Source organism: Condylura cristata, unplaced genomic scaffold, assembly GCF_000260355.1.
Source record: "Condylura cristata isolate star-nosed mole 26May11 unplaced genomic scaffold, ConCri1.0 scaffold00038, whole genome shotgun sequence".
NCBI lineage: Eukaryota > Metazoa > Chordata > Mammalia > Eulipotyphla > Talpidae > Condylura > Condylura cristata.
Genome location: NW_004567139.1, coordinates 1,835,220 through 1,849,603, shown reverse-complemented (window position 1 = coordinate 1,849,603; position 14,384 = coordinate 1,835,220). Strand labels below are relative to the sequence as shown.

At 50.4% G+C, this 14,384-nt stretch overlaps 1 protein-coding gene across 3 annotated transcripts in view; it reads left to right on the top strand.

Moving 5' to 3' along the window:
* The window catches only part of PITPNC1 (phosphatidylinositol transfer protein, cytoplasmic 1), a 239,540-nt gene that overhangs the window by 180,732 nt on the left and 44,424 nt on the right, over positions 1-14,384 (top strand). For all 3 annotated transcript variants that reach the window (XM_012733098.1, XM_004693447.2, XM_012733100.1), the window contains exon 6: positions 12,807-12,902. In XM_012733098.1, coding sequence (XP_012588552.1) covers positions 12,807-12,902 — 96 coding nt within the window. The remainder of the gene's footprint in view (positions 1-12,806; positions 12,903-14,384) is intronic.

Sequence of the window (14,384 nt, the reverse complement as noted above, 5' to 3'; positions counted from 1 at the left end):
TCATCACAGACAAATTGGGCAGCAGAACAGGTGGATCTACTGAAATACACTGCTGAGGGGAGCAGTGGGAGGGACAGGAGAGGTCTGCTGCGCCATGAGGGCCGGGGATCGAACTTAGCCTGCAGGTAGCTCCATAGTGCTGTGTCTTAGCCCCTTGTGCCACCAGAGAGGCCCTGCGAAATCATTTTTAATACAAAAATCATAATGGGCCCATTGCCACTTGCTAGCTTTGGTTTTAGTTGGGGAGACTTCAGTAGCCTGAAAACGGGGGATAATCATCCAATAGTTCCTCGAATGTTAATGATTTATGATTCTCTAATTTAACAGAAGTAGCAACAACTGAGACAGACTGCCTACTAAAGGTAGCATTTCTGGTTATTCTATCAGGGAGATCTCAGAGCCTAGATGTTATCCCCCCAGATTAACCCATTCCAGACGTTGTTGCTGTACAAAATACTTTGTAAAAGGCTTGACAGCGAGGGGGCCTTGAAAGAGGAGTTGCTGTAGGGCAGCAGGGAGCGGCAAGAGCCAGGGTGAGGAAGGTTCACGCTGTCAGTGGCTAGGAAGCTGGAAGCTTCCTCAAAGGAGGAAGCTGGGCATGCACGGAGCAAAGGAGAAAGGACCTTCCTGGCTGTGTGAGTTGACCGGGGGAGGTGGGCTTACTAATTCCTTACCTTTACCTAGCATTGTTGGCATCAGCAAAGCAGCTTCACACCCATTGTCTCACCTGGCACTGACTGCTCTGTGGGGGCCGCTGCGCTCACTTCCATGTGACAGATGGGAGCCTGGAGGAGTTTCTAGGGTCACGAAATTCCTCAGTCATGGGGCCAGGACTGAAAGCAGATATTTTGACTGTTCGGCTCTTCTCTGTTCACCATAAGCTGCTATGTTCCTGGAGCAATGAAGAAACTATTCCAGCATTTAGGGGGAAAAAGTTATGGGTGGATGTGTAGAGTCTGGGTGGATGGATGGTAGATCATGGATGGGGGAGGGATAGAGGGTTGGATGGGTGGGTGGATGGATGGATGGATAGATTGTAGATCATGGATGGGGGAGGGATAGAGGGTTGGATGGGTGGGTGGATGGATGGATGGATAGATTGTAGATCATGGATGGGGGAGGGGTAGATAGAGGGTTGGATGGGTGGGCGGGTGGATGGATGGATGGATGGATGGATGGATGGATGGATGGATGGATGGATGGATGGATGGATGGATGGATGATGAAAAACAGACTCTCAAGAGAAGAGTGTAGGGGTCCTGCAATTGTCTACTGACACAGAGTATAGAAGGTCTCTCAGGGAGATGGACTGGTGAGGTAACAGAGGCAGGTCCTGGTGCCTGGCCAGCAGTAGGAATAAGAAACAAGAGCCTAGGGTGATACCTAGGTTACTGCTGTGATTCACGGACCCCAAAAGCAGGCGCAGGCGCTAACCTAAAAGTCCAGTGGTAGGGGGAGGGGTGGTGAGTGTTGTCCAACCAGAGATTGGTGGTGTGGAAGTCCACAAGTTCTGGAATATGTGAAAAGCCTCCAGAGTATGTGGATTTGTCATAAGCAAACAACGATGAATATTTTATTAGAGGTGTTCACTGTAGTATGGAAAAATGCAAAGAGCAAGAGAAAAGATAAAAGCGGGTTGGAAGAGGGAGGGAAGATGTTGAATGTCTGACAGCGGGAAGATTGGTTCATCTTTGTTACAGTCATAGAATGGCAGGTGGAGGTGACCCTGAACGAGTCCCGGCTAGGTGCTGGTTTTCCCTCCTTGGTGATACAGCGAACACCACAGTAGTCAGAATTAAGTGAGCCTCTTGCTTTGTGTCATCGACTTGTCGTAAATGACAATGAGGGGGGAGCAGGGCCTGTCCTTCCATGACAGGAGAAAAGTGAAGTCCCGCTTCCCATAGTAGTGTGCCCAGCCCCCAGCCGTCACTGGAAGGCAGGCTCATCCCACTGCGCTGTATCTCTCTCTGCACACTGGCCTGACTTTATTCTCCAGGATGAAGAAGCAGTGTGACAAGGCAAGAGAGAAAAGAAAAAGTTGTTACCAGACAGTGATAGAATGGACAGTCCAAAGTCTATCTGGGAGCTGGTCAGTCCAGGCAGGATTAGCGCAACTGGGCCCTGCCCCTTGAAGAAATTAAAACAGAAAGAACAAGCCACCCAGGGGCTCAGGCCTAATTACACCACCATCTTGAGAAGAACTCAGGAAGGGGAAAGACCTCAGTGCCCTACAACGTACTGGTCCAAGTCTAACACAGGCCTCGAGAGCACTTTCTAGAGTCTTCCAGGCAGCTGTGTGCAGTGGCTCTGGGGCTTAGGAAGGAGGCCTTTCCCCACTGTGTTTTGTGAGGGACGTCAAACCAATCCTAGAAGGGGGAACCAAACACAACCTACCAGGTAATAATTTGTTCCTCTAGTTTGTCTTTTCTGACAGTAGATGCAACCTATCGTGGCTTTTGGGTGGTTTTGTGCTGGTGCCCGATCCATTTTCTTGCCCAGAAAGGCACACCAGGAATGAGTGCCAGGCCCTGAGGTAACTCAGGATTCTTGTTTGGTGAACAAGAGAAGCAACTTTCTGGCCTCTTAAGAGTGAGGCTGCTGGCAGCTACCTGCTGACCCTCCTCAGTGACGTTGGATGCCTGAAGTGGCCTCCCCACCTCAATGGCCATAGCAAACTATCTCAGTATTTCCTTCTCTTCCCTCAAAGTTATTCATAGCTCCTCAGGAAAAAGCAACAACCGGTCACCTTTCTATGTGGGGAACTCTACCACTTTGTACTAAGGATTCATTGTTTTAGGCTCATAAAAGGCTTGGGGTGGGGGCTGGTCAGAGTTACCATGAGGGCGCCAGCCCACAGCTGCCTTCCCCAGCAAACCTGTGAGGGCTGCCAGGTTAAATATCGACTTGTCCACTGGAGAGAAAACCAGCAGTTCCCGTTCCAGAGACCACCTTGTGAACTGAAATCAGAAGGAACTGGGCGAAATTGAAACTATTTTAAGCTCAGCTTTTGAGGCTTATTTTAGGAAGCATTATTGATCAGACTGCGGGGAAACCATGGCCGGCTCGGTGCCGGGATCCACACGTGCCCGTGTGAAGTGCTGGCCTGATGTCATGTCACCATCTGTGCGTCCAAGGGGGGCGGGCAGGGGAAGAGACCGCCCTGGGCCCAAATTAGACCAAGGCTGTGAACAGGGCCTTGTTACAGCTGCCTGGGAACGGTCACTGAAAGGCGTTTCTGTGCCACGAAAGCCTTTATAGCCGAGGCCTGGTGTTTGTGACCCTCCTGCCTCCTTTTCAAGTCCTCTTCCGCCCTTTTCTTAATTAGTGACCATGACCCAGAGCACCTCAGGGGGTGCTGGCTTTCCAGTCAGGATCTTTTTCTCCGTGGCCACCACACACTTGGTGGCTACACCCTTCCTCCTCGTTCTGTCTCCCACCCAGATGAGCAGGGTGCACCCCGCTCCCCGTGTGGTCTGAGGTGTGCCTGTGCTCTCTCTACACACAGCCCACAAAGGGAAGAAGTGTCCTTCCACCACGCGCCTGCTGTACGGGGTGACGCCCCCCACCCCACCCCTCAGGTACCTGCCCTCCTGCTTGCCCGGGCACACACTTTGCTTTTATCTGTTTCCCTCAGTCCCCGGGTGCATTCTTCAGCTTTTTATTCTGAACTTCACTGAAGAGCAGTGCCCCACCTTCTGTCCCCCATACATTGTTTTTATCACATTCCTGTCTGCTGTTTTTGAATTTTTGGCGACCTTCCACAAATCCCCACTAATGGCCAACGTTGAAGGAAAGAGAAGTCATGATATTTGCGTAAGACCGTCAGGCCAGCTCCATTCAGGGGGACCGCTACAGTGGGTTGCGTGTGAGGGAAAGAGGTCGGACTCAGCCCCGAACCCAAGGAGTGGTGGAGGCTTAGTGCCGGGGTGCTGGGGGCAGAGGGGGTGGGGGGCCAGTGCGCCGAGGGAGGGGGTTTGTGGCCAACTGACAGGATTCTTGCTGAAAGCAGGATGGGTGCTGAGCGCTCAAGGGTGGGGGATTTTCCCCTTTACAGACCCAGTTCTGGCCCAAACTGGACTATGTTGGGCAAGGTCAGAACCTGGGAGTTGAGACCTGGTCACAAAGAGGACTTGGAGAGCCTGACTCCAGTATGGTTACTCAGGCTGGTGAGTCAGCCTCACGCCTCGCATGTCTGATTTACACTTGATGTATTCTTCTCGAGTTTTCTTCTTGTTTTCTAGCCCTTCTTCTCCCTGCAGATATTCAATAACAAAAAGGAAAGGAAGAAGAAAGGAAGGAGAGGGGAAGAAGGAAGGAAAAACTAACAGAACAAGAAGGGGCTAGTTTCTTTATTGAAAGTTCAGGACGGTCGGGCCTGACCCAGGGCCAGCTTTCTAACTCCAGCAAGGAGCGTTTTTTCTTATCTTGAAAAGAGACTCTCCCTGGAGAGCTGTCTTCCTTTCTCAGAGCTACCATAACAAATTGCCACCCACTGGGTTGCTTAAGCAACAGAAGTTCTTTCTCCATGGTCCAGAAGGCAGTCTGGGGCCCTCAAGGTGCCTGCAGAACCATGCACCCTCACAGATGGAGGGAAGAGTCTCCTTGCTTCTCCCAGTCCGGTAGCACCTGGCGTCCTTGGCTCGTGACAGCGCCCCGCCTGTCTCTGCCTGTCTTCACAGCACCTTTTCCCTGTGTGTCTGTGTCTTCTTAGGAGAGCACTCACTCGTCAGATGACTTAGGGGCATCCTGAAGCCGGGGTGATTTTGTTTCAAGACCCTTGTGTTAGTCCACTAGCTTGCTATAACAAACGCCACCAGCTGGGACGCTTATAACCAGAAATGCATTTCTCACAGATTGAAGGCTAGAAGTCCAGGATCAGGACACCAGCATGTTGGCTCTGGTGAAGCCCCTTCCCAGGGCAGACTGCCAACCTCTCGCTGTGTCTTTGCAGGGTGGGAGGGCTGAGGGAGCTCCATGAGGTCTCTTTCATGAGAGCACAAGTTCCATTTTGAGGGCTCCACCCTCATCACCTAAGCATCTCCAGAGGTTCCACCTCCTAATATTATCATAGGGAACAAACATTTGGTTACAACGTAAGAATTTAGGGGTGAGTTAATATATTCAGTTCATAGCACTCCTTAGCTAATGAGAGCGGCAGAGATCCTACTTCTGGTGGTGAGGATCACATGCACTTCCTCTGAATCCAAAGCCAGCAGCCCTCCACCTATGGCAGCCTCTGGAAGAGCTGCTGGGGTAGGGAAGGCACATCACTTCCTGTTGGAGTTGCAAGGCATGCTGGGAGTTGCAAGGCATGCTGGGTCCTGTAGTTTGCCAATTGCACATGGCACACATGGGTATATCTTGTAGCCTCTGGAGCTCACTTAAATAGGATTCAATTTGTGCATTAATTATGTACCATCTGACTCCACCTCATCTTCTTCTCTGAGCTAGGCTGTTTCCTGCCACCAAGAGCTCCATCCTTCCTCAAAGAATTTTACCTGCCCCTACCCCGTCTCCCAATGCAGTGACCTCCCCCCGACTCCCCACCTCACTGCCATCTAGCACACTCTAGGCTTGTTGGGTCCTGGCAATGCTCCATCTAGCCAGAAGTCCCACTTTCTCACCTTTGAGGATATGCCGCATCCTTACACTCTTTCTCCTTCCAGGATCATGGAACAAAAATCCCTGGAGTCAAACCTAGGCCCAAATAAAACTTTCTGGAAAGAATGGATCTGAGCCCTTTCCACCTACTAGAGCAGGGACAGCAGAAATATTTTTCCAAAGACCAAAACCCATCCTTTCTATCTCAGTCTTCCTGGCATCCGGGAAGATGCCACGTGTCTTGGCTCACAGACCGTGCATACTTAGCAAACCATCGCCATGGAATTGTTCACGCATGACAATGGTTCTGTTGAGAATCCCTGTGGAGATGGGTAACGAAACAATGGTTTTCCTCATCAAGAAGCTGGACTATCCCTCCACGCCCCCCCCCCTCAGCTTTTAAGTGCCTCTCAGGCCTGCCCCACCAGGTCTGCTGTGCTTAGATAATAATCAATAAGCCATAAACCAACTCTAGCTCCATGTGCTTAATGGATTAACCCAGGACCTACATCGCTTCTCTCCACCCAACCAATGACTACTTTGCAAATCCAGAGCACTGAAATGAAGGCACTGTTAAAATAATAACTCTGCTTCCCCGAGACTTCCCAAGTGCAAAAAAATAAAATTAGAGGAGAACATCAGCTTAGCTCGGATCCTTTGTTCCTTTAATCATATCTGAAGCATCATACAGGGTAGATTTTTCTCAAAATCCCTACTAATCGGGCCTTCCTGGTGACGCAAGGAGTCAAGTCTCAGCATTATGAAGTTTCAGAAGCCACTGCATCACAAGTTCAATCCCCAGCCAGAATGCTGATCCACATGGCGCAGCAGGCCTCTCCTGTCTCGCCCGCAGCTCAGCTCCCCTCAGAAGTGTATTTCAGTCTGCCTGACACAGATTAATTATTATCCACTCTGTCTCTGATAAATCCTCTCACACCACCACACACACACACACACACCGTTGACCTGCACCCCAGTTTGTGTATGCATAAATAAATCTTTTTTAAAAAATTCTTACTAGTCATCCACCCCTACTTCTAATCCTTTATAGCTTAGACAGATGGCAAGAAAATAAAATCTGCACAACTACTAAGCTTCCCCCACCACTTAATTTGTTTTTTTTTCTAATAACAGACTTTTTTTTTTAGCGATTTATTTATGTACACAGAACTGGGGTGCAGGCCAGAGGTACAGGGGCAGTGAGAGGCTTCACCAGAGACAGAGTGGGGAGCAGAACAGGCCGACCAACGAAGTACAGTGCTAAGGGGAGCAGCGGGGAGACAGGAGAGGTCTGGTGTGCCATGTGGGTCACCTCCTGGGCAGGGAATCAAACTTGGCACTGAAGCGGTGAAGCAGTGGCGACTGGCTGGCAGTGCTGTGCCCTAACCCATTGTGCCACCAGGGCCTAGACTTTATTTTTTAGAGTGGTTCTTAAGTTTATGGAAAAATTTTTGCAGAAAGCACAGAGAGTTCCCATCTAAACTGGGATGTTCAAACCACAAATATTAGCACTGTGGAGAAAGGGGCAGCAAAGCCCATGATTCCCAGGACAGTGGGTTCTGAAGAGCCACTGTTTACCACGTTCACCTCAGTGAGCTGTAACAAATGAGATGCTAAAGTCTAGAAATAAGTCGAGAGCCATAACAAGGGAAATTGCAAAATCGAGAAAGACACCCCTGTTGAAGGAGGAAACCCAAGTGCCTTGTTAAAACATCTGGTATTTACTAGTGTGTCTCTCCCTTCCGAATTATGACCATGTGACTCAGTGTCTCCCTGTATTCAGTAGGAGGCATTTACCTTCTCCACCCCACCCACCTCCCCATATACCCTCTTGGGAAGATCTCTTTGAAGAATGAAATGATTAATGGCTACATGATATTCGTCAAATGAATTTATCATCATTTCTTGGCCATTTCCCCATATTGATATGTTTCCTTCCTTCCTCCCTCCCTCCCTCTCTCCTTTATCTTTCTTCCCTACTATTACAATAATGTTGCACTGAAAATCTCTGCATATAAAGCTTTTCCTTTATTTAAGATTCTTGAGATAAATTCTCAAAGCTTACATTTACTGGGTCAAAGTATATGAGATTTAAAGATGCCTGAGACTTAATGCTCACAGTGCTTTACAAAAGAGGGAAATTGCTTCTTTTTCCTCAGAATCCATAAGCTAGCCTTTACTCGGGAGACTTGACTTCTCATTGTCGTGTTATGGCTCAGTTCCTATTCAAGAGTGGATCAAATCTCCATTGCCTGGTTGGGGCAGTGGAGATGAGGCTCACCAGCCAGGCTGGTTCTCTGTCTCCTACAGATGTCTGGTGGTGGGTCGGCCTCCGACAAATACCCAAGTAGGGCATGTGATTATAGAGGCTCTGGGGGAATGACATTCACTCCCAAGCCTGCTTCCTGCTCAGAAGGAGGCAGATGCCCAAGACAGGGAAGGTGCACAGCACCTGTGTCAGGTGCAATCCTGGCAGAGCCCGAGGCACCAGCAAGACGCACCTTGTCCTGAAGCTACCCTCAGCAGGCCTCGCTTCCACCTCAGAGAGCAGGCGGCTGGACCAGAGCTCTGGCAGCTGCACCACTGCCTCTGAGGACGCCCAAATGAACAGTGACTCTCGCTGTTTCCTTTGGGGCCTGGCTGAGCCTCTGTTTGGAACAGGGTTGGCTTACTTCTAGATCGTTCCCAAACCCAGCATGAAGTGGACTGTTTCACTCAGGCCGTGGCTCTGATTACCCTGCATCGAGACCACTGCCCCTTCCGGACCCACCTCCTGCAGTGCCTGTGCACACCGCCCAGATTGGCTGGCTGTGGGGACAAGAGACCAACAAGGGGAGAACCAAAGAGCAGGACTTTGGGGACACTTTGACCTCAAGGACACTCAGCCTCATGGAATTTTTATAAATTCATGGAAGGAATTTTAGTGGCCATCTCGTCTGCTTGATCTCCATCTCACTGGGGGGACTGTTCTCACCCCATCTCATTGGGGGGACTGTTCTCTTTGAACTCTTTGTACAGTTGTAGACCTTTCGTGGACTCCCTGGTATATAACCCATTGAGCCTTGTATCTTGCAGATGGAGGCCCAAAGGGGCCGCAGGGTCTTGCCTAAGGTGTCACAGAGATCACCACATTCAAGAACCAGACCGTGTGGCTCCCACACTGCACTGCGCCCTCTATGAAGAATTAGGGAACTTCAGGGAGCTCACAGCCAAGGAAAGACAATGTGGGCTTTTCCCTGAACACATTCTGACAGCTACTAAGCACATTTTTTAATATTTTTGTTTGTTTATGCATACAAGAACTGGGGTACAGGCCAGAGTATGGGGGTGAGAGGATTCATCAGAGACAGAGGTGGGAGCAGAACAGGCAGATCTACTGAAAGACATTGCTGAGGGGAGCAGCAGGTGAGACAGGACAGGTCAGCTGCACCCTGTGGGTCAGTCCCTGGCCGGGGATCAAACTCATGCTGCAGTGGCTCGTAGTAGCATGATAGTGATGAGACTTTAACCTCTGCACCAACAGGGAGACTTCCTAAGCACATACATTTTATCAGTAGCAGGAAGAAAACCAGAGCCCAACCTCATCTTTCTAGAAAGAAGCAGGAAGCACTTTAAAAAAAAAAATATTATTTATGCTTACAGAACTAGGGTACAGGCCAGAAGTGGGGGGGGGTGGTGAGAGGACTCACCAGAGACAGACTGGGAGAACAGAACAACAGGCAGATGTACTGAAATATACTGCTGAGGGGAGCAGAGGGTAGGTCAGCAGAGGTCTGCTGCACTATGTGAGTCACTCCCTGGCCGGGGATTGAACTTGTGCTGTATTGGCTTTCGAGAGCTTCACAATGGGGTGCTTTAACCCACTGCGCCACCAGGGAGGGCGCTAGAGGCAGCCTTTATCACAGGAGGCGCAGGAGATGAGGCTGTAGACTTGCCTTGAGCCTGAGCCCCGAGACTGGCTGTGTGACATCAGACAATGTTCTCAGCCTTGGTTATTTGCTCTGAGCTTTGGTTTTCTCATCTGAAAATTGGGACTAATAACAGTATCCTGATAATGTCAACAGAAATGACTTCTCTCCCTGACTTCATCATCCAGTCTTTCTTCTGTAGGGAGTACAGATCTTCCTCCGTTGATGACGGAGCTCTGACTCCATCCTAAGTTTGGAGACATCATAAGTCAGAACTTCAGGCACTACCCCGGCCTCAGCTTAACCTACGTTAAACATGCTCAGAACATAGATGAGTCCACAGGAAGCGGAACCATGAAGCGCAAAGCTGATCTTGTCGTGAAACGTCAGGTGTCTGTGTCTTTCACTGAATACTGTGCTGAAATGAAAAGCGGCCGTCCGCGGATGGGCTGTTCACGCTCCTGACCCCGTGGCTGCCTGGGGGCTTCCGTTCTGTCCACCCACAAGAAGAGGGCATCAGACTGCCTGTCGTGAGCCTTGGGGAAAGACCAAAAATTAAAAATTGAAGTACTGTTTTCACCTATGTTTTTACCATTGGTTTTCACTGTCACGCTGTTCTAAAGTCGAAAAACTGTTCTTAGAGCATCCACAGTGCAGCGCCTTAGGAGAATAAAGTCTGTACTGGCATTTTGGGAGATGCAAGACGCCTCCTTCAGGGCTGGGCTCAACCCTCCTTGTCTTTGTGGCCCCCAAACCTACTGCAGCACTTTATCTGCAACGGGGTGTCAGTCAGGAGGCACCCCGTTGATGGGAATATCATCTACACAACCATTCGGCCTTGGTAGGCAGACACTGAGAACTCTTCAAGGTGCCCAAGGCTGAGGGAGAACCCGGTCAAGAGGGGCCTCCCTCCACAGCGAGGTTCAGACAGCCCTGGAGAAGCTGTGGGTGGAGCCCAGCTGCCTGGGACAAAGGTGGCCCACAGATGGGGGCGGCCGAAAAGGGCTCTCTGGGTGCAGGTGAGATGAGACTGATGGGCAGGTGTCAGTCGGGTACCACTGCCCACGGCGGGGGCCATGGTGAAGGCCAAGGTCAGCATGTGGGTTCTGTGGACACACAGCTGGGACAGAGCAGCACTGATGTCCCCACGGATGGTGCTGGAGCAGGAGCAAGAGCAGGGCCAGGAAGGGGCCCCCTCTCCCCGCAGGGCTCCTTAGCGTCACGTCGGGCTCGGTAGAAAGGGGCAGTGTGTGGCCGGGCCTGGCCCCGCAGCAGACTGAGGGTGAATTTAGAGCTGAGCGGCAGTAGTGTGATCACTGGCCCCCAGACCTGTGTGGATTAAATTAGGAGAAGCGCAACGGGTTAAAGCACCACATTATGAAGTTCTCCGAAGCTATGGCAGCAAGTTTGACTCCAGGCCAGAGAGCTGACCCACATGGCACGCAGACCTCCCTGACCCGCCCACTGCTCCCCTCAGCAGTGTACTTTGTCCATCTACTTCCCACTCTGTCTCTGGTGAATCCTCTCGCCCACCACACCTCTGGCCTGTACCCCAGTTCTGTAAGCATAAATAAATAAAATCTTTTTTAAAATAAAATAAATAAATAAATTAGGAGAAGCTACATCATCGGTCAGTAATTCCCTTCACCCCAGCTTATTTCCACTTCTTTCAGTGCCATAAATTTTACCACCAATAAATGTCAGGCTTCTCTAATTTCTTTCGTAATTTACTCTCTAGTAGCTCATTTCCCTCTGGGGTGTTCAGTTTTGTTTTGTTTTTTAATGAAGCACATACCTTTCTTCTCTTGGCACACTCTTGGTGGGGAGGGAGGGGGAGGGAGGAGAAGGAGGGAAGGAGCAGGGGTACAGGGAAGGGGAGAAATGCCAGCATCCTGAGCTCCAGTGTTTTATCTCGATACTCCCCACCCACCCCGTGAGCTTGAACTTGTTTCCCCACCATCTCTTTCATTTCAAAGCTGCCCACCTGCCCCTCCCAAGCCACTTAGGAGAGACACAGCTCTGGACTTCCAGTGGCGGAAGGAGTCAGAGCTGATCCAAGAGTCTGTCCCCCGTCTTTGAGGAAAGGTGGTGCCCCCCGACTTCCCCGCACCTAGATGCAAGTTCACCACCTTGGACAAATCCAGAGTCCAGTCCCTGGTGACCTTGGGAGACAGATGATCTAGCGTGACAGGCCAACGGGGAGGATATTTCCAGGCAGATACTAGTAAGCATTTGGAGAGGACTAATCGTTTCACTTGAGACTCAAACTAAGGCGAGTGGAGCGAGCGTGTGAAGAGGCTGCAGACGCTGCCCTCTGGGAGAGCGTCACCCCGTCGCCAGCCCTGTGCCGGGCAGTGCTCTTGGGGGCCACCACTCTGTGCTTCAAACGTATTTCATGCTCTTCTGAAGCATCAGCTTTAATTAGCGTTCACAGATGATTCCCCTACAGGAATTAGCTAAACAGCGAGGTGGGCATGCAGTTACGACTTCCTCCAAGACTGAAGTGCTTCTGCAGATGGAAGCTACTCACCGTCCTCAGCAGGGCTGGGAAGAGCATCCCATTAGACCAGAAAATGGCAACATGAGAAATGATGTAGCAGTCAAAATGTCCATCTAGATGACGTGACAGTCCGACATACTTCTTTGCAAGTGGTCGACATTCTGGGCCCGCGGGACCTGGTGTCTCTGGCAGAAAGCCCTCTCAGTATCTCTCCAAACTCTTATCTTCTACCCCTATGTTCGCTGGAGAAAGCATGCTCTTGAATGACCAAGAGTATTCTTAGTGTTTTTACCCCTGGCTAGGGGGATTGTGGATGGTTTTTCTTTTCTGTTTATCTCTCTTTTCTGCAATGAGTGTGATTAGTGAAATAATATTTTTTTCTTCTCTACATATTGAGCTGCAATACCGCTTTTTGTCTCGTATCAATCCAGGCCCTTTCCAGACTCTTCTCTTCCCCCTGCCACCCTCCCCAATCACATTAACTGCCAACAATTAACAGACTTCATTTTTGGAAGAGATTTGTCTCTTCTCTCTTGAACTTCTAAAAACAGCCCACTTTTTCTTCTCCCCCTTACCAAGCAGAGATCGAAGCTACACCTGCCTCTGATATGATGAATAAAAAGCCTTTCATGATTCTTGCACATTCTGAGGCAGGTGGAAAAGACCAGCCAGGGGCGCTGAGCCATGTGAAGATGCTCTGTGGGGTGTATTTCTGCCTCGGGCACGGCTGTGCCAACCTACGGGCACCTTGAGGCTAACACCTGGCATCACTAACCTTTGATATGTTGTTCTTTCAGATTTTTGACAATGAAGCCAAAGACCTAGAGAGAGAAGTTTGTTTTATTGATATTGCCTGCGATGAAATTCCAGAGCGCTACTACAAAGAATCGGAGGTAAGCAATCAACGGGTGACTTGCAGAAAAGTTGTTCATTCCTTTCTTCCTATGGTCATTCATTCACATGCATATTTCACCACTGTGGAACCCCCCAAATGTCTTGTGATGGTTTCATTTGCTTTCACATCATGCTGGATTCTTTCATGTGGGTCTCCAGGGTCTTCTCCTCAAAGCCCACCCTTGGCCTGGCCGCCCCTCAAGGTCCTTCCTGGCTCCCCAACGTCGCCGGGCAGCAAACTATTCACATGCCTGCCCCACCTAACATACTGGTCTTTCTACAAGAACAGTGGCCTGCCCCATTTGGCCAGACCTCTCTATAAGCCTTTGTTCCTTGAGGGTGGAACGCTGTGTTTTATTTGGGTCTTACATATATCTTTGGGGTCTCACACAAAGAAAAGGCTCAGTCAACGCTCCGAATGAACAGGGAAGTTTTAACCGTTGATCTCGGCACCAAAGCTGTCTCTCGAAACAGGAATCGCCTCCACGGGGAATTCTCCTTTTCCTGTGGGGCTTCTACCCAACCAGAAGCCTCTGTTTTGCCTTCGCCCGACCTTTTGTTGTACTGGGGGTGCCCAGCACCATTTCTGGCCCATTCGTATTTTATTAATGGCCTCTGGTGGAATGTGTGTGACCCCAAACCCCTTGTAAGTAACAACCCGGCGCACAGATGCTGGGCTATTTTTGTTGTTTAGCAACAAGCAGTCACTCACAGTGTGTCTGGACTCAGGGCCCAGACTCGACCTTGAGCCGTAACACACGGACCTTGAAACTCTCCTCCCAGATCCAGGAGGCTGACTTAAGGCCCAGTAAATAAACCCGTGCAAAATGAATCCAGCCGTTACACAAAGGAGGCTCCCAGTGTGGTTCAGATGCTTTGGCTGCACATTTTGGGATTTGTTTGGAGATGAAAGTCTAACTTGATCTCAGCAAAAGCTAAGCTGCTTAATTGCAGGCGTGTGCTCTGCCACTGCTGGCCCTCACGGCCTGGGAGAGGCTGCTGGAAATGACTCTCAGCTGCACTCAATGGCTGAGTTTTTTAAGCATCGTCGGTTTACGTGACACTCGTTGTCACCGCACTGGTGAATTTGCCGACAAAGTGTGCCCCACATGACTGTGGACTCCCTGAAGAGGGACACACCTGGCCTCCCCGGAGCAAACTCGGTCTTGCTCCCCGAAGGTACTGTGTGACCGCCCACCCAGCCCCCCAGTCCTCGCCTGGCTTTGATGTTGTGTGGAGTGTCATGCTCCCATGCGGGCGAAGCTGTCATCTATCACTTCCGTGGGCCTGGAGGCAGAAGGCCGTTGTCCTGGAATTGGCTATGACCGCATGTGAAGATGGGAGAGATGAATCTGTAGGACCTTAGGGGTATAGCTTGGGCAATAAGTAGGTAGAAGGGTTAGAAGAGGACAAAGTTGGGTGGACGGGTGGGTGGATGGATTGGGTGGGTGGGTGGATGGGTGGGTGGATGGGTGAGTGGG